Source organism: Ranitomeya imitator, chromosome 5 (assembly GCF_032444005.1).
Source record: "Ranitomeya imitator isolate aRanImi1 chromosome 5, aRanImi1.pri, whole genome shotgun sequence".
NCBI lineage: Eukaryota > Metazoa > Chordata > Amphibia > Anura > Dendrobatidae > Ranitomeya > Ranitomeya imitator.
The window spans coordinates 684,652,097-684,672,953 of NC_091286.1; the positions used below are offsets into that span (position 1 = coordinate 684,652,097).

The window sequence follows — 20,857 nt, forward strand, 5'->3', positions numbered from 1 at the left end:
TGCTCTGGATGCTGTGCTGACACACACAGCTACCCTTCTTGCCACAGCTCGCATTGATGTGCCATCCTGGATGAGCTGCACTACCTGAGCCACTTCTGTGGGTTGTAGACACTGCCTTATGCTACTGTACCTCTATTGGTGAGAGCAATGACCAAATGCAAACGTGAACAAAACAGCCCAAAAGGATGAGAACAGAGAAATGGTCTGTGGTCACCCACTGCAGAACCACTCCTTTATTGAGGGTGTCTTGTTAATTGCCTATCCTTTCTACTGTACCTGTTGTCTGTTCCATTTGCACAACAGCAGGAGAAATTGATTGACAATCAGTTTGTCTTTATGACTGGACAGGTTGATTTTACAGAAGTGTGAGTGATTTGGAGTTGCATTGTGTTGTTTAAGTGCTCCCTTTATTTTTTTTTAGCAGTTTATATTTTATCTATGTTTAGGATCTAAAATGTTACAGGGGCCCATGAAAATAACCAATATGCTGGTGGGGACTCGGGTCCAAATTTTGCACCTGGGTCCATAGGACTCCAGTTATTCCATTATATAGTGCGTACATGTAGACAATATAAAAAAACATATGTGCCTCCAAGATGACCACTTACACTACCCAACCGAGAGCTACTATCAGGTGTAGAATGAAGTGTATTAAGGCAGTACTATCTGTGCCTCATCATAAACAGGTTGGTAGTAGTATCTGTACCTTTGTCATTTACACATTTACAGAGAAAAACAAATAGGCCATGCTATCTGTACCTACATAATTTACAGTCAGAAACAAGGAGGCAATACTTTCTGTACCTACATAATTTACAATGAGAAGGAGGCAGTAGTAACTGTACCTACATCATTTCAAGGGGCAAACAGAGAAGCCATTTTACTTGTACGTAGATAGTTTATAGACATGTACAGTATTAAGGCATTATTGTCTGTGAGCACATCATGTTTAGAGAATAATAGGAATTAGCACTATCTGTGCCTACATCATTTATAGGAAATTAAGAAAGCCGTACTCCCTTTTTTTTATATTTGACTGGGAAGCAGTGTTATGTGTCTACATAATATAAAGAGAGATATAAAGGCTCTACCATCTGTAGCCAAGTCATTTACAGAGTAAGGCAGGCAGTACTGTCTGTGCCTAGATCATTTATAGTGATAGGAAATGAGACAGCTTTATTTATTCCTACATCATGTACAGGGAGAGACGAGAATTCACTGCAGTCTGTGTGTATATCATTTATGGGTAAAGACCAGGAGGCAGTACTATCTGTTCCTACATTATTCTCATGGAGAGATGAGGTTACGGCATTATTTAAACCTATGTCATGTAAAGGGAGAGACCAGAAGTCAGTGCTTTCTGTGCTTACATCATTTACGGGTAAAGACAAGGAGGCAGTATTATCTGTTCCTACATTATTCTCTGGGAGAAATGAGATGACAATGTTATCTATACCTACATCATGTACAGGGAGAGACTAGAAGACAGTGCTGTCTGTGCTTACGTCATTTACAGGTAGAGACAAGGAAGCGGTACTCTCTGTTCCTATATTATTCTCAAGGAGAGATGAGGTTACGGCATTATTTATACCTATGTCATGTAAAGGAAGAGACCAGAATTCAGAGCGTTCTGTGCTTACATCATTTACGGGTAAAGACCAGGAGGCAGTACTGTCTGTTCCTAAATTATTCTCAGGGAGAAATTAGGCTTTATTCCTACATCATGTACAGGGAGAGACCAGAAGTCAGTGCTTTCTGTGCTTACATCATTTACGGGTAAAGACAAGGAGGCAGTACTATCTGTTCCTACATTATTCTCTGGGAGAAATTACCGTATATACTCGAGTATAAGCCGACCCGAGTATAAGCCGACCCCCCTAATTTTGCCACAAAAAACTGGGAAAACTTATTGACTCGAGTATAAGCCTAGGGTAGGAAATGCAGCAGCTACTGGTAAATTTCAAAAATAAAAATAGATGCTCCATACCGTTCATTATTGCCCCATAGATGCTCCATATACAACTGTGCTATATACAATGCTCTGCACCGTTCATTATGGCCCCATAGATGCTCCACATAAAGCTGTGCTATATACAATGCTCTATACCGTTCATTATGGCCCCATAGATGCTCCTTATAAAGCTGTGCCATATATAATGCTCTGCACCGTTGATTATGGCCCCATAGATGCTCCTTAGAAAGCTGTGCCCCATATATATTGCTCTGCACCGTTGATTATGGCCCCATAGGTGCTCCTTATAAAGCTGTGCCCCATATATATATATATACAGGTCCTTCTCAAAAAATTAGCATATAGTGTTAAATTTCATTATTTACCATAATGTAATGATTACAATTAAACTTTCATATATTATAGATTCATTATCCACCAACTGAAATTTGTCAGGTCTTTTATTGTTTTAATACTGATGATTTTGGCATACAACTCCTGATAACCCAAAAAACCTGTCTCAATAAATTAGCATATTTCACCCATCCAATCAAATAAAAGTGTTTTTTAATAACAAACAAAAAAACCAACAAATAATAATGTTCAGTTATGCACTCAATACTTGGTCGGGAATCCTTTGGCAGAAATGACTGCTTCAATGCGGCGTGGCATGGAGGCAATCAGCCTGTGACACTGCTGAGATGTTATGGAGGCCCAGGATGCTTCAATAGCGGCCTTAAGCTCATCCAGAGTGTTGGGTCTTGCGTCTCTCAACTTTCTCTTCACAATATCCCACAGATTCTCTATGGGGTTCAGGTCAGGAGAGTTGGCAGGCCAATTGAGCACAGTAATACCATGGTCAGTAAACCATTTACCAGTGGTTTTGGCACTGTGAGCAGGTGCCAGGTCGTGCTGAAAAATGAAATCTTCATCTCCATAAAGCATTTCAGCCGATGGAAGCATGAAGTGCTCCAAAATCTCCTGAGAGCTAGCTGCATTGACCCTGCCCTTGATGAAACACAGTGGACCAACACCAGCAGCTGACATGGCACCCCACACCATCACTGACTGTGGGTACTTGACACTGGACTTCAGGCATTTTGGCATTTCCTTCTCCCCAGTCTTCCTCCAGACTCTGGCACCTTGATTTCCGAATGACATGCAAAATTTGCTTTCATCAGAAAAAAGTACTTGGGACCACTTAGCAACAGTCCAGTGCTGCTTCTCTGTAGCCCAGGTCAGGCGCCTCTGCCGCTGTTTATGGTTCAAAAGTGGCTTTACCTGGGGAATGCGGCACCTGTAGCCCATTTCCTGCACCCACCTGTGCACGGTGGCTCTGGATGTTTCCACACCAGACTCAGTCCACTGCTTCCTCAGGTTCCCCAAGGTCTGGAATCGGTCCTTCTCCACAATCTTCCTCAGGGTCCGGTCTCCTCTTCTCGTTGTACAGCGTTTTCTGCCACATTGTTTCCTTCCAACAGACTTACCATTGAGGTGCCTTGATACAGCACTCTGGGAACAGCCTATTTGTTGAGAAATTTCTTTCTGGGTCTTACCCTCTTGCTTGAGGGTGTCAATGATGGCCTTCTTGACATCTGTCAGGTCGCTAGTCTTACCCATGATGGGGGTTTTGAGTAATGAACCAGGCAGGGAGTTTATAAAAGCCTCAGGTATCTTTTGCATGTGTTTAGAGTTAATTAGTTGATTCAGAAGATTAGGGTAATAGGTCGTTTAGAGAACCTTTTCTTGATATGCTAATTTATTGAGACAGGTTTTTTGGGTTATCAGGAGTTGTATGCCAAAATCATCAGTATTAAAACAATAAAAGACCTGACAAATTTCAGTTGGTGGATAATGAATCTATAATATATGAAAGTTTAATTGTAATCATTACATTATGGTAAATAATGAAACTTAACACTATATGCTAATTTTTTGAGAAGGACCTGTATATGCTCTGCACCATTGATTATGGCCCCATAGATGCTCCTTATAAAGCTGTGCCGTATTTATTGCTCTGCACCATTGATTATGGCCCCATAGATTCTCCTTATAAAGCTGTGCCATATATATATATGCTCTGCACCTTTGATTATGGCCCCATAGATGCTCCTTATCACGCTGTGCGGTGCCATATAGATTGCTCTGCACCGTTGATTATGGCACCATAGATGCTCCATATATAATAATGCTGGTGCTGCAATAAAAAAAAAAAATCACATACTCACCTCTCTTGCTCAGGATGCCGGCGCTTTCAATAATTACCTGCTCCTCGTGCGGCTCCGTCTCCAGCACTGACTACGTCACCGCGCCCTCTAACCTGAGCGTCATTGCTAGAGGACGCTGCAGACGGAGCCGCACCGGAGCGAAGAGCAGGTAAATATCGCGCAGCGCTCCCCTCCCCGTATACTTACCTGCTGCGGCGCGGTCCCTGCAGTCCCTGGCTTCCCCGGCGCTGCAGCTTCTTCCTGTAATTGAGCGGTCACAGTTACCGATCATTTACAGCAATGAATATGCGGCTCCTCCCCTATGGGGGTGGAGCCGCCTATTCATTTCTGTAATGAGCGGTGCCATGTGACCACTCAGTACAGGAAGAATCTGCAGCGCCGGAGAAGCCAGGGACTGCAGGGACCGCGCCGCAGCAGGTAAGTATAACTACACAGCCCCCACTCCCCCTCACCTGCCGAACCCCGGGTATATGACTCGAGTATAAGCCGAGAGGGGGACTTTCAGCCCAAAAAAGTGGGCTGAAAATCTCGGCTTATACTCGAGTATATATGGTAGATGACAATGTTATCTATGCCTGCAACATGTAAGGGGAGAGACCAGAATTCAGAGCTGTCTGTGCTTACATAATTTATGGGTAAAGACAAGGAGGCATTACTATCTGTTCCTACATTATTTTCAGGGAGAGATGAGGTTACGGCATTATTTATACCTACGCCATGTAAAGGGAGAGACCAGAGTTCAGAGCGGTCTGTGCTTACATCATTTACGGGTAAAGACCAGGAGGCAATACTGTCTGTTCCTACATTATTCTCAGGGAGAAATTAGGCTTTATTCCTACATCATGTACAGGGAGAGACCAGAAGTCAGTGCTTTCTGTGCTTACATCATTTATGGGTAAAGACAAGGAGGCAGTACCATCTGTTCCTATGTTCCTACATTATTCTCTGGGAGAAATTGGATGACAATGTTATCTGTACCTGCAACTTGTAAGGGGAGAGACCAGAATTCAGAGCTGTCTGTGCTTATATAATTTACGGGTAAAGACCAGGAGGCAGTACTGTCTGTTCCTACATTATTCTCAGGGAGAGATAAGGGGACATCTTTATCTATACCTACATCATGTACAGGGAGAGACTGCAAGTCAGTGGTGTCTGTGCTTACATCATTTGCTGTTAAAGACCAGGAAGCAGTACTGTCTGTTCCTACATTATACTCATGAAGAGATGATGTGATGGCTTTATCTATAGCTAAGTGGTCAGTGCTGGGTCTGCACCTATGTCATGTACTGGGACACATTCGCGTTTAGGGACTGGTTGAACATATGTGCCGCTCTTCTCATTGTCGTCCTCTTAGATCTGGACGATTAGCAGAGGTTACGTTTGATGATCTCAATAATTGGAGCTCCCTCCGCGCTCACGTTTGGTCGGTCTCTCCCTAGGGTCCTATCAGAGGGAACGATCCCCCTCCAAAGTAACTTGATTGCGGTGGTTGGAGGCCGCGCGGTCGCTCGCTTCCCCCCTCCACCTCGTGCTTTCAGACACAGTTACTTTTGCAAAGGTTACGCCGTCATTTCCCCAACAAAGGCCCTTTGATGATCGCCGTACAGAATACAGATTCACATTGATCCAGACGGGTCGATATCTCCGCTACGGAGCGCGCATGTTCATCTGTCGTCCGCTGAGTGCACATATACAATGTGTGATGTCTCCGCCGGGATTCATGTGTCGCCACGTATGAGAAACCATAGGGAGTCGTGGCGCCATTATGTATTAAGGTTGATGATTGTTGCAGCTCCGTACACATTTTGAGAGCGTTGTATTAACTTTTTCATTTAATAAAACTGTGTCTTCTTGTCTGTATACATTTGGAATGACCGCCTATACCTCTGTACCTCCAGGACTCTCAAGGAGCAGAGGACCGGGAGGCCCTGGCCAGAATGGCTGCCGACGTGGACTGCGACAACTCCACTTACATCGAGAAGTATTTACGCAGTGTACTGGCCGTAGAAAACATCCTCACCCTGGACCGGCTGCGTCAGGTCCGTATCCTGCTGGGTTTCTGCTAATTATTTTGCACATCTTTCCCTTTTTTCGTCAGTCCCATAGACAATTAATGTAGCCGAGGTCGAAAATGCTAATTTCTGCTCCATTCAAGCTTTTCTGGATCATCAGGAAACCCAGGTGTCAAACACAATGGATAGTTGACAACTTTCAATTCTGGGAATATGTCTTTAAGTACATAGTCTAAGACAGCAAGTATAATAAACACTTAAAGGAGTTGTCTAGCTGACATTTTTTTCTTTTTTTTTTATAAAAATTACTCAATTGATGTAAATTAAAACCGATCCTCCACTCTTTCAGTTCTGACACTTAACTGGTCCTGGTTTCTACTTCCTGGATATGTGACCACTGCAGTTAATGGTGACCAGCACATCACCTCTACTGGCCATTATTATATAATAATAATAATTTTTATTTATATAGCGCCAACATATTCCGCAGCGCTTTACAAATTATAGAGGGGACTTGTACAGACAATAGACATTACAGCATAACAGAAATACAGTTCAAAACAGATACCAAGAGGAATGAGGGTCCTGTTCACAAGCTACAAACTATGAGGAAAAGGGGAGACACGAGAGGTGGATGGTAACAAATGCTATAGTTATTCGGACCGGCCATAGTGTAAGGTTACCGTCACACAGTTCCACTTTTGTCGCTACGATGGTACGATTCGTGACGTTCCAGCAATATCCATACGATATCGCTGTGTCTGACACGCAGCAGCGATCAGGGACCCCGCTGAGAATCGTACGTCGTAGCAGATCGTTTGGAACTTTCTTTCGTCGCTGGATCTCCCGCTGTCATCGCTAGATCGGTGTGTGTGACACCGATCTAGCGATGCGTTCGCTTGTAACCAGGGTAAACATGGGGTTACTAAGCGCAGGACCGCGCTTAGTAACCCGATGTTTACCCTGGTTACCAGCGTAAAAAAACCAAACAGTACATACTTACATTCCGGTGTCTGTCCCTTGCCGTCTGCTTCCCGCACTCACTGACTGCCGGCCGTAAAGTGAAAGCAGAGCGGTGACGTCTGGCTCGCTCTTCTTATCTGCATCTCAAAAACATTTCTAGAATTCGCCCTTTTCTTACTTTCGACTCTGCAAAAACTCTTACTGTTTCACTTATTCATTCTCATCTATAATAATATACGGTAATAATCTTTATTTTTATATAGCGCTAACATATTCCGCAGCGCTTTACAGTTTTGCACACATTATCATCACTGTCCCCATTGGGGCTCACAATCTAAAATCCCTATCAGTATGTCTTTGGAGTGTGGGAGGAAACCGGAGTGCCCGGAGGAAACCCACGCAAACACGGAGAGAACATATAAACTCTTTGCAGATGTTGTCCTGGGTGGGATTAGAACTCAGGACCCCAGCGCTGCAAGGCTGCTGTGCTAACCACTGCGCCACCGTGCTGTAACTCTCTACTAATCGGCCTCCCTCTTACCAAACTTTCCCCACTCCAATCTGTCCTGAATGCTGCAGCCAGGATCATATTCCTCACCAACCGTTACACCGATGCCTCTACCTTGTGCCAGTCATTACACTGGTTACCCATCCACACCAGAATCCAGTACAAAACTACTACCCTCATCCACAAAGCACTCCATGGCTCAGCACCACCCTACATCTCTTCTCTGGTCTCAGTCTACCACCCTACCCGTGCCCTCCGCTCCGCTAATGACCTCAGGTTAGCATCCTCAATAATCAGAACCTCCCACTCCCGTCTCCAAGACTTTACACGTGCTGCGCCGATTCTTTGGAATGCTCTACCTAGGTTAATACGATTCATCCCTAATCCCCACAGTTTTAAGCGTGCCCTAAAAACTCATTTGTTCAGACTGGCCTACCGCCTCAATGCATTAACCTAACGATCCCTGTGTGGCCTATTTATAAAAAAAAAAAAAAAAAAAAAACAACAGGTTCCTCGCATCATGTTCTCATTCACTTTATGCAGTTAATAGCCCTCTGTGTCTGTACTGCTCCATACTTACCGCTGTGCTTTCACTTTACGGCCGGCAGTCAGTGAGTGCGGGAAGCAGACGGCAAGGGACAGACACCGGAATGTAAGTATGTACTGTTTGTTTTTTTTATGCTGGTAACCAGGGTAAACATCGGGTTACTAAGCGCGGTCCTGCGCTTAGTAACCCGATGTTTACCCTGGTTACTCGGGGACCTCGGCATCGTTGGTCGCTGGAGAGCTGTCTGTGTGACAGCTCTCCAGCGACCACACTACGACTTACCAACGATCACGGCCAGGTCGTATCGCTGGTCGTGATCGTAGGTAAATCGTATAGTGTGACGGTACCCTAAGGCTCGGGTGTTCATGTAAAGCTGCATGAACCAGTTAACTGCCTAAGTATGGAGCAGTACAGACACAGAGGGCTATTAACTGCATAAAGTGAATGAGAACATGATGCGAGGAACCTGTTGTTTTTTTTTTTTTTTTTTATAAATGGGCCACACAGGGATCGTTAGGTTAATGCATTGAGGCGGTAGGCCAGTCTGAACAAATGAGTTTTTAGGGCACGCTTAAAACTGTGGGGATTAGGGATGAATCGTATTAACCTAGGTAGTGCATTCCAAAGAATCGGCGCAGCACGTGTAAAGTCTTGGAGACGGGAGTGGGAGGTTCTGATTATTGAGGATGCTAACCTGAGGTCATTAGCGGAGCGGAGGGCACGGGTAGGGTGGTAGACTGAGACCAGAGAAGAGATGTAGGGTGGTGCTGAGCCATGGAGTGCTTTGTGGATGAGGGTAGTAGTTTTGTACTGGATTCTGGTGTGGATGGGTAACCAGTGTAATGACTGGCACAAGGTAGAGGCATCGGTGTAACGGTTGGTGAGGAATATGATCCTGGCTGCAGCATTCAGGACAGATTGGAGCGGGGAAAGTTTGGTAAGAGGGAGGCCGATTAGTAGAGAGTTACAGCACGGTGGCGCAGTGGTTAGCACAGCAGCCTTGCAGCGCTGGGGTCCTGGGTTCTAATCCCACCCAGGACAACATCTGCAAAGAGTTTGTATGTTCTCTCCGTGTTTGCGTGGGTTTCCTCCGGGCACTCCGGTTTCCTCCCACACTCCAAAGACATACTGATAGGGATTTTAGATTGTGAGCCCCAATGGGGACAGTGATGATAATGTGTGCAAAACTGTAAAGCGCTGCGGAATATGTTAGCGCTATATAAAAATAAAGATTATTATATTATTATAGACGAGAATGAATAAGTGAAACAGTAAGAGTTTTTGCAGAGTCGAAAGTAAGAAAAGGGCGAATTCTAGAAATGTTTTTGAGATGCAGGTAAGAAGAGCGAGCCAGTGATCGGATGTGGGGGGTGAATGAAAGGTCAGAATCAAGAATGACCCCAAGGCAGCGGGCATGTTGCTTTGGAGTAATGGTGGAACCGCACACGGAGATGGCAATGTCAGGCAAAGGTAGGTTAGTAGAGGGAGAGAACACGAGGAGTTCAGTTTTTGACAGGTTCAGCTTCAGATAGAGGGAGGACATGATGTTAGAGACAGCGGTGAGACAATCACTGGTGTTTTCTAATAAGGCAGGAGTGATATCGGGAGCAGAAGTGTATAATTGGGTGTCGTCAGCATAGAGATGGTACAGGAAACCAAATCTACTGATTGTTTGTCCAATAGGGGCAGTATACAACGAGAAGAGTAGGGGGCCTAGGACTGATCCTTGAGGAACCCCAACAGTAAGGGGAAGGTGAGAGGAGGAGGAACCAGCAAAACATACAGTGAAGGATCGGTCAGAGAGATAGGAGGAGAACCAGGAGAGAACGGTGTCCTTGAGGCCGATGGAGCGGAGCATAGTGAGGAGGAGCTGATGATCCACAGTGTCGAATGCTGCAGAGAGATCCAAGAGAATTAGCATGGAGTAGTGACCATTAGATTTAGCTGTTAGTAGGTCATTAGAGACTTTAATGAGGGCAGTTTCAGTAGAGTGTAAAGAGCGGAAGCCAGATTGAAGAGGGTCTAGAAGAGAGTTATCTGAGAGATAGCGGGTAAGACGGGAGTGGACATTATTGACAACATTGGTGTCCAGAGCTGGAAGTACAGAGACCAGTGGGGGGGATACTTTGATTATTATTTTATGCTGAGCATTTTGTGTAAAACTGAAGTAGCCGGACATTGCATGTAGGAACGTTTTTGTAACCAGATGTAATAATTTTTTTCTGTCCTGTCACTGATCATGACGATGGACAGGAAACTGACTTTAGGAATGAATGTCGTCACATTTTACCATTAAAGCATTCCCAATGTATAAGGAATGAAAGCAATTAAAAACTGCCCCCCGTGAAAAGGGTTCAGTGTGGTCACGTGCTGATGACCTGAGTGTTGGGACCCCCCACCGATGACGAGAGTAGCGTTTTGTAGAGCCATGCACACACATTTGGTCTATTAATTTACTATGGGATGGCTGGAAATTGCAGAGCACAGCACTCGACTCTCTGGATGTGGCGCTTTGCTTTCTGCAGGGGCGTGGCGCTGTGCTCTCTGCAGGGGCGTGGCGCTGTGCTCTCTGCAGGGGCGTGGCGCTGTGCTCTCTGCAGGGGCGTGGCGCTGTGCTCTCTGTGGGGGCGTGGCGCTGTGTTCTCTGTGGGGGCGTGGCGCTGTGCTCTCTGCGGAGGCGTGGCGCTGTGCTCTCTGCGGAGGCGTGGCGCTGTGCTCTCTGGGGTTTGGTGCTGTGCTCTGGGGGGTCGTGGTGCTGTGCTCTGCGGGGGGCTTGGCGCTTTGCTCTCTGCGGGGGGCGTGGCGCTGTTCTCTCTGCGGGGGCGTGGCGCTCTGCGGGGGGCGTGGCGTTCTGCTCTCTGCGGAGGGCGTGGCGCTCTGCTCTCTGCAGGGGGCATGGCGCTCTGCTCTCTGCGGGGGGCGTGGTGCTCTGCTCTGTGCGGGGTGCGGGGCGCTCTGCTCTGTGCGGGGTGCGGGGAGCTCTGCTCTGTGCGGTGGGCGTGGCGCTCTGCTCTGAGCGGGGGGCGTGGCGCTCTGCTCTGTGCGGGGGGCGTGGCGCTCTGCTCTCTGCGGAGGCGTGGCGCTGTGCTCTCTGCGGGGGGCATGGCGCTGTGCTCTCTGCGGGGGGCGTGGTGCTGTGCTCTCTGCGGGGGCGTGGCGCTGTGCTCTCTGCGGGGGCGTGGTGCTCTGTTCTCTGCGGGGGTGTGGCGCTCTGCGGGGGGCGTGGCGCTGTGCTCTCTGCGGGGGGCGTGGTGCTGTGCTCTCTGCGGGGGACGTGGTGCTATGCTCTCTGCGGGGGACGTGGCACTCTGTTCTCTGCGGCATGGGAGAAACTAATGTCCTGTACCTGTGTACACCTGTGGGCACTGCCATATTGAGGGGTACTTCTACGCAGTGATTTTATGGACACTGCTAAATATCCAGAGAAATACTTTGGGCATGTATGTGCAAATATGATCACTATTCTGCGGTATACGGGCAGGGTGGCACTATGGGGTAGATACCATGTTGTCCTGGAGTGTTGCACACCGTACACCTTAGGACAATCGTCATTGCTGTCACCGTCATTGCCGGTTCTTAAAAAAAAATTAATTTTAGAAGTTTGCTTCAGGTCCATTGTGTGACCCACGAGATCAGCTTGGGATGAATGGTCTCCGCAGATTCTTTCCTTATTTTCATCAGATGAGTACCCCCTTAGACACCCTAAAAATTCGGGAAACCGAAGAAATCCTACTAAATTGGATATGAAGGAGCATGAACATGTGAAGTCTTAATCCGCAGAACATTCCTGGATCCACCAACACATCAGACACACATCTGTTCCTAAGACCTGACAGTCCGTCTTTTGTTTTTTTTTGTTTTTTTTTGTTTTCCCCCTGGAGACGTTAACGTCTTTCACTCCCCCCTTGTCACGCAGGCTTTCTGCCCCATCGGCAGAGGATATCGAGATCCGTGCCGCCCCAGCGGAGAGCAGTGCCAGTCCTCAGGAGACCAGACTCCGTGTGATCACAAACAGGGACCTGATGTGAAACTTCCCTCATACTTGGCGCCTCCTAAATGTGAGTGGAGGAGGAGAGCGTCAGCCCCGCCACGGCTACTGCAGGAGACCTGGGACGGCTTCAAGATGCCAAGAGGGGGCATGAGCGTGGTGCCACAGAGCAGTAGTCCACGTCACGGGGCAAAAGAATATGACGCCTATTGGAGAGAGAAATTGGACTTACTTTTGGGAAACAGTTAAGAAGACTGGAACAGGAAAACTTTTTGGCCTAAACTTTGAACCTTGAGGAAATAAAGAAACCCAAGAGCCGTGATGTCGTCGCTCATTGGCCTGACCATGGAGTGGCCTTTGGTATTCACACAGTTGTATCTTTGGTCCATCTGAGAACTGATGCCATTGAAGGAAACCTGGAGAGAGAGTTTTTCTGATACACATCCAAAAAGTGGACCAGATATCGAACATTTTGTAACAGTTTCCAAAGTATATAAACTTCTCAATGGAACCTAAGTGTAAAGGGAAAGCATGAGCTCTTCGGACCAATGTACATTGATTGCATATGTTCTCTTCTAAAGTTCCATCCAGAAGGCTTTAAAGGAGTTGTAACCACTGGATAGATGGTCTATGTATGATTATTGGAGATCTGACTGCTGTGATCCCAAAGTCTGAACTGAGCATGTGCGGCCACCAGTCTTATTGACCAGAGGTGTTCGCACATGCTCACTATCGCTCCATTTACACAGGACGCTTTAGGTCCCTCTTTCTTAAAAGCAGCAAATGGAGCCTTGTAGCCGGACCCTCAGCCTTCACACATTTATCATCTCTCCTACAGACCAGCAATCCTTTTAGTATAGATTGGTATGCTATATTCCCTGAATGAGCCCCATAGCGAGGGGCGTACTTTTTGTTTCCTGACATGAGCCCTTTTTCTTTCATACGGTTGTGAGCTTGTGCTACCATTTATGGCCACTACACAACGTTTGGCGCTGTTCCGAAACGCCTTCTCTAGAGGCGGCGGTAGTAGAGTCCGTGCCCATGTGACTCTAGCGACCTATCCTAAGTCCTGATTAGGCCCTTATAATAAACTGAACTCGATAGTTAAAGTGGAAGCTCCTAAACCCCCTGTGGTGGGTGCATGATATACTAAGTAAGCAACCCGCCAAAATGTTGGATGGGAATCTGACTTACCACCACGTTGCAGCGTCAGTCATATTGTTCAGTCTCTGTGAGCATGTTAAATGGAGTATTTTCTATGAAAAAAAATAAAGCAAGTGTATATTATGTCCTCTGAGCGGTAATGTCTTATGTGGGGAGGTTGCGTCAGGTACACCGGATATCATCAGCTTTGCGAAAGGGATGACAAACTATCCTGACGACGAGGTACATATGACCCCCAAAATTATTTGGATCAGAGCAATCCCCCATTTTGTATATTTGATGCGAGCAGCGTGGCCAAGGGAATCCCCTTTTTTTTTAATTTTTATTTCTAACCAGTACACTCTTAGTCAAAAGGATGGAAGGGGACTGATATAAACAGGTGTTAAGAGACAGGCATGCAGTACTATCTGGGCCTACATTAATTCCTTGTGAGAAAAGGCTGGCCGTTGTATCTCCTTCTACATCATTTACAGGAAGAAAAAGGGGCGGCCACACAATTACTGTCTATATCATTTATAGAACGAGACTAGGAGCAAGTACTATCTGTTCTCTACATAAATTACAGGAAAAAAAAAACAAGGAGTCAGTACTATTTGTCCCTACATGGCTTACAGGAAAAGACAAGGAGCCAGTAGAATCTGTCCCTATATAACTTACATGAAGAGACAAGGAGCCAGTACTATCGGTTTCTACTTGATTTACAGGAAAAGATAGAAAGTCAGAACTATCTGTGCCTACACCATTTACAGGGAGAGGCAGGATGGCCGTAGTATCTCTACATTATTTAAAGGAAGAAGAGTTACAACTAGTGATGAGCGAACGTGCTTGGGTAAGGTGTTATCTGAGCATGCTTGGGTGCGAACAGAGGGGCTTTGGCGTGCTCGAAAAATATGTTCGCGACTGTTAGACAGATGCAACACGTGCACCTACAGTTGAAACCAGAACTTTCCATCCACTATATAAAAAGATACATCTGCAGGTTTTTCTCAATATCGGATGTGAAATCACAATAATCTTTTCCCGTTTTAGGTCAATTAGGATTACCATAATTATTAATATTTGCTGAGAGGGTGGAAATAGTGGATGGAAACTTCTGGTTTCAACAGTGTGTTATTTACAGGGAAGCGATACTATCTGTATCTATATCGTATATAAAAAAGCAGAGGAAGCAGTACTATCTGTATCTATGTCATTTACAGGGAGTTAGTACTATCTGTACCTATGTCATTTGTAGAAAAGACAAGGAGACAGTACTATCTGTACCTACGTCATTTACAGAAAAACGGTACAATCTGTACTTATATTTGGAAAAGCCGAGGAAGCAGTACTCTTTGTACCTACATCATTTAAAAGTAGGCAGTACTCTCTGTACCTGCATCATTTGCAGAAAAGCCAAGGAAGCAGTACTATCTGTACCTACATCATTTACAGGAAGGCAGTACTACAGTATCTACATCTAAATCATTTGTAGAAAAGACAAGGAAGCAGTACTATCTGTACCTATGTCACTTACAGGGAGTGACAGGGAGGCAGTTCTATCTGTACCTATGCCACTTACAGGGAGGCAGTACTATCTGTACCTATGTCACTTACCAGGAGGCAGTTCTATCTGTACCTGTGTCACTTACAGGGAGGCAGCACTATCTGTACCTATGTCACTTACAGGGAGGCAGTACTATCTGTACCTATGTCACTTACAGGGAGGCAGTACTATCTGTACCTATGTCACTTACAGGGAAGCAGTACTATCTGTACCTATGTCACTTACAGGGAGTGACAGGGAGGCAGTTCTATCTGTACCTATGCCACTTACAGGGAGGCAGTACTATCTGTACCTATGTCACTTACAGGGAGGCAGTACTATCTGTACCTATGTCACTTACAGGGAGGCAGTACTATCTGTACCTATGTCACTTACAGGGAGGCAGTACTATCTGTACCTATGTCACTTACAGGGAGGCAGTACTATCTGTACCTATGTCACTTACAGGGAGGCAGTACTATCTGTACCTATGTCACTTACAGGGAGGCAGTACTATCTGTACCTATGTCACTTACAGGGAGGCAGCTCTGTCTGTACCTATGCCAATTACAGGGAGGCAGTACTATCTGTACCTATGTCACTTACAGGGAGGCAGTACTATCTGTACCTATGTCACTTACAGGGAGGCAGCTCTGTACCTATGTCACTTACAGGGAGGCAGTACTATCTGTACCTGTGTCACTTACAGGGAGGCAGTACTATCTGTACCTATGTCACTTACAGGGAGGCAGTACTATCTGTACCTATGTCACTTACAGGGAGGCAGTACTATCTGTACCTAGGTCACTTACAGGGAGGCAGTACTATCTGTACCTATGTCACTTACAGGGAGGCAGTACTATCTGTACCTAGGTCACTTACAGGGAGGCAGCACTATCTGTACCTATGTCACTTACAGGGAGGCAGTACTATCTGTACCTATGTCACTTACAGGGAGGCAGTACTATCTGTACCTAGGTCACTTACAGGGAGGCAGTACTATCTGTACCTAGGTCACTTACAGGGAGGCAGTACTATCTGTACCTAGGTCACTTACAGGGAGGCAGTACTATCTGTACCTAGGTCACTTACAGGGAGGCAGTACTATCTGTACCTAGGTCACTTACAGGGAGGCAGTACTATCTGTACCTATGTCACTTACAGGGAGGCAGTACTATCTGTACCTATGTCACTTACAGGGAGGCAGTACTATCTGTACCTAGGTCACTTACAGGGAGGCAGTACTATCTGTACCTAGGTCACTTACAGGGAGGCAGTACTATCTGTACCTATGTCACTTACAGGGAGGCAGTACTATCTGTACCTATGTCACTTACAGGGAGGCAGTACTATCTGTACCTAGGTCACTTACAGGGAGGCAGTACTATCTACCTAGGTCACTTACAGGGAGGCAGTACTATCTGTACCTATGTCACTTACAGGGAGGCAGTACTATCTGTACCTAGGTCACTTACAGGGAGGCAGTACTATCTGTACCTATGTCACTTACAGGGAGGCAGTACTATCTGTACCTATGTCACTTATAGGGAGGCAGTACTATCTGTACCTAGGTCACTTACAGGGAGGCAGTACTATCTGTACCTAGGTCACTTACAGGGAGGCAGTACTATCTGTACCTAGGTCACTTACAGGGAGGCAGTACTATCTGTACCTAGGTCACTTACAGGGAGGCAGTACATTCTGTACCTATGTCACTTACAGGGAGGCAGTACTATCTGTACCTATGTCACTTACAGGGAGGCAGTACTATCTGTACCTATGTCACTTACAGGGAGGCAGTACTATCTGTACCTAGGTCACTTACAGGGAGGCAGTACTATCTGTACCTATGTCACTTACAGGGAGGCAGTACTATCTGTACCTATGTCACTTACAGGGAGGCAGTTCTATCTGTACCTATGTCACTTACAGGGAGGCAGTACTATCTGTACCTGTGTCACTTACAGGGAGGCAGTACTATCTGTACCTATGTCACTTACAGGGAGGCAGTACTATCTACCTATGTCACTTACAGGGAGGCAGTACTATCTGTACCTAGGTCACTTACAGGGAGGCAGTACTATCTGTACCTAGGTCACTTACAGGGAGGCAGTACTATCTGTACCTAGGTCACTTACAGGGAGGCAGTACTAGATGGTGGCTAGGTCACTTACAGGGAGGCAGTACTATCTGTACCTAGGTCACTTACAGGGAGGCAGTACTATCTGTACCTAGGTCACTTACAGGGAGGCAGTACTAGATGGTGGCTAGGTCACTTACAGGGAGGCAGTACTATCTGTACCTAGGTCACTTACAGGGAGGCAGTACTATCTGTACCTAGGTCACTTACAGGGAGGCAGTACTAGATGGTGGCTAGGTCTGCGGTTTTCTGCCTTCTCCCTTTGCTAATGGCTCGGCAATTAGCCATAATTAAGTTAATGAGCGGTGAATGTATGCGCTCAGCCCTGCAGGTTCCGGTCCCGTCTGCTCGCCTTCCGCACTCCTGAGTTGTGTGATAATGATACTAATGTCAGAATGTAATAAACCTGTAATAACCTCTCCCGTCTTACAGCCTCATAGAGGATTTCCTCCCGGTAATGTCAGGAAGTCGTACATCCCCTCCTGGCTCCGTCCCGAGATCAGACCCCCTCGTCCTCCTCGCCCACACGGGCCTAGAATTAATAGAATCGCTCCGCAGATTATTTATATGAGGCATGTGCAGGACAATGTCTAAATACTGTAACAAAGAATACGGAATGTATCATCGGGAGCTTCCGGATGGTTCCGGGAACGTTCTTATGTTACAAGGTGTTACTTTATGACCCGACATTACCGTGTTTCCCCGAAAGTAAGACCCTGTCTTACATTAATTTTACCCCAAAAAGTCCCACCCTGTCTTACTTTCGGGGGAGGTCTTACATTAGCCGAAAAAAAAAAATGACAATTTCTTTTTAACCAATAAATTAACATTTATTAACATACTATAACAGTGCCGTATCCCACTGCACACAGCCCCATACCCCATAACAGTGCCGTATCCCACTGCACACAGCCCCATACCCCATAACAGTGCCGTATCCCACTGCACACAGCCCCATACCCCATAACAGTGCCGTATCCCACTGCACACAGCCCCATACCCCATAACAGTGCCGTATCCCACTGCACACAGCCCCATACCCCATAACAGTGCCGTATCCCACTGCACACAGCCCCATACCCCATAACAGTGCCGTATCCCACTGCACACAGCCCCATACCCCATAACAGTGCCGTATCCCACTGCACACAGCCCCATACCCTATACAGTACATGTTTCCCTACTTGGTTTTTAAATGCTGGACGTTTCCCTCTGCGGTGCGGCTGTGGGTGCGGAAGGCCTGTGCTGCAGGGAACGCTGTGCCAATCAGCAGGGAAACAGCGGTGACGTGGGGCTGGGGCGGCCAATTACAGCCCGAGCTGCTGGGCCAATCAGCGCTCGAGCCGGGGGCCGGCGGTGACGTGGGGAGCAGGGGCGGCCAATGAGCTGTTGAGCTGGGCGGATTGCGGGGTTAACACGGCGAGTTAACCCCATGAGCGCTGGACCCGCCCAGCTGCACCTGAGGACACCTCTGGAGCCTGGGGACCCAATGGGGGACAGCGGCGGCCCAAAGGTAAGGGCCTTACATTTCACAGCGGCCCCCCCAACCCTGCCTTACATTCGGGGGAGGCCTTACATTGGAGGACCCCCCCGAAACCCCCACCCTGTCTTACTTTCGGGGGGGTCCTACTTTCGGGGAAACACGGTATAACCCTCTGCCCATGGGCCGCTGCACAGTCACCAGAGCAATGGAGGCGACCGAAGGATTCATCCGTCACATCCCCATAAAGTGCTGCTCATGTACTGGTTACTGAGCGTCTAAATCGGGGCTGGGGATTCAGGAACCTTTTTTCTGCCAAGGGCCATTTGTGTATTTATATCCTTTTGGGTCCTTACAAATTGTGCGCTAATTCCACCCACAAAGCTGGCACTAGTGTCAGGACGTAACCTTTCACACCTCAGCGTTCAGTAGTAAACACTGCGTGCAAGAAGAAATGAATGGGCCGGCGGGAGTCAAAATAGCACTTTGGTCCCCAGAAATCTGCCCGGGGGCTGGATAAAAGGTAATCAAGGCACATAAATGGCCCGTGGGCCTGAGGCTCCTCAACCCGGCTCTACATAGACTGACGCTTCAAGTTCTGTACAGAGTACTTCTCATCAGTCATGTACAGTGGGGCAAAAAAGTATTTAGTCAGTCAGCAATAGTGCAAGTTCCACCACTTAAAAAGGTGAGAGGCGTCTGTAATTTACATCATAGGTAGACCTCAACTATGGGAGACAAACTGAGAAAAAAAAATCCAGAAAATCACATTGTCTGTTTTTTTATCATTTTATTTGCATATTATGGTGGAAAATAAGTATTTGGTCAGAAACAAAATTTCATCTCAATACTTTGTAATATATCCTTTGTTGGCAATGACAGAGGTCAAACGTTTTCTGTAAGTCTTCACAAGGTTGCCACACACTGTTGTTGGTATGTTGGCCCATTCCTCCATGCAGATCTCCTCTAGAGCAGTGATGTTTTTGGCTTTTCGTTTGGCAACACGGACTTTCAACTCCCTCCAAAGGTTTTCTATAGGGTTGAGATCTGGAGACTGGCTAGGCCACTCCAGGACCTTGAAATGCTTCTTACGAAGCCACTCCTTCGTTGCCCTGGCGGTGTGCTTTGGATCATTGTCATGTTGAAAGACCCAGCCACGTTTCATCTTCAATGCCCTTGCTGATGGAAGGAGGTTTGCACTCAAAATCTCACGATACATGGCCCCATTCATTCTTTCATGTACCCGGATCAGTCGTCCTGGCCCCTTTGCAGAGAAACAGCCCCAAAGCATGATGTTTCCACCACCATGCTTTACAGTAGGTATGGTGTTTGATGGATGCAACTCAGTATTCTTTTTCCTCCAAACACGACAAGTTGTGTTTCTACCAAACCGTTCCAGTTTGGTTTCATCAGACCATAGGACATTCTCCCAAAACTCCTCTGGATCATCCAAATGCTCTCTAGCAAACTTCAGACGGGCCCGGACATGTACTGGCTTAAGCAGTGGGACACGTCTGGCACTGCAGGATCTGAGTCCATGGTGGCGTAGTGTGTTACTTATGGTAGGCCTTGTTACATTGGTCCCAGCTCTCTGCAGTTCATTCACTAGGTCCCCCCGCGTGGTTCTGGGATTTTTGCTCACCGTTCTTGTGATCATTCTGACCCCACGGGGTGGGATTTTGCGTGGAGCCCCAGATCGAGGGAGATTATCAGTGGTCTTGTATGTCTTCCATTTTCTAATTATTGCTCCCACTGTTGATTTCTTCACTCCAAGCTGGTTGGCTATTGCAGATTCAGTCTTCCCAGCCTGGTGCAGGGCTACAATTTTGTTTCTGGTGTCCTTTGACAGCTCTTTGGTCTTCACCATAGTGGAGTTTGGAGTCAGACTGTTTGAGGGTGTGCACAGGTGTCTTTTTATACTGATAACAAGTTTAAACAGGTGCCATTACTACAGGTAATGAGTGGAGGAAAGAGGAGACTCTTAAAGAAGAAGTTACAGGTCTGTGAGAGCCAGAAATCTTGATTGTTTGTTTCTGACCAAATACTTATTTTCCACCATAATATGCAAAAAAAATGATAAACAGACAATGTGATTTTCTGGATTTTTTTTTCTCAGTTTGTCTCCCATAGTTGAGGTCTACCTATGATGTAAATTACAGACGCCTCTCATCTTTTTAAGTGGTGGAACTTGCACTATTGCTGACTGACTAAATACTTTTTTGCCCCACTGTAATTCTCATCACAGGCGGGATTACAATGACTGATGACTCCAGTATACACAGCTGAGAACAGGAGCCACCACTCACAATAGGTGATATCACAGCTCACCTCCTCCTCCTGTACAATGACTGATG

General features: G+C 46.6%; 1 protein-coding gene across 2 annotated transcripts in view; it reads left to right on the plus strand.

The window, feature by feature from the left end:
- The window catches only part of KIF13B (kinesin family member 13B), a 225,706-nt gene that overhangs the window by 152,692 nt on the left and 52,157 nt on the right, over positions 1-20,857 (plus strand). The window contains exons 33-34 of one of the 2 annotated variants that reach the window (XM_069728392.1): positions 6,078-6,218; positions 12,126-13,474. In XM_069728392.1, coding sequence (XP_069584493.1) covers positions 6,078-6,218; positions 12,126-12,446 — 462 coding nt within the window. In that variant the 3' untranslated portion in view covers positions 12,447-13,474. Of the gene's footprint in view, positions 1-6,077; positions 6,219-12,125; positions 13,475-20,857 lie in introns of those variants that run through there. The other variant, XM_069728391.1, reaches the window with a different exon arrangement.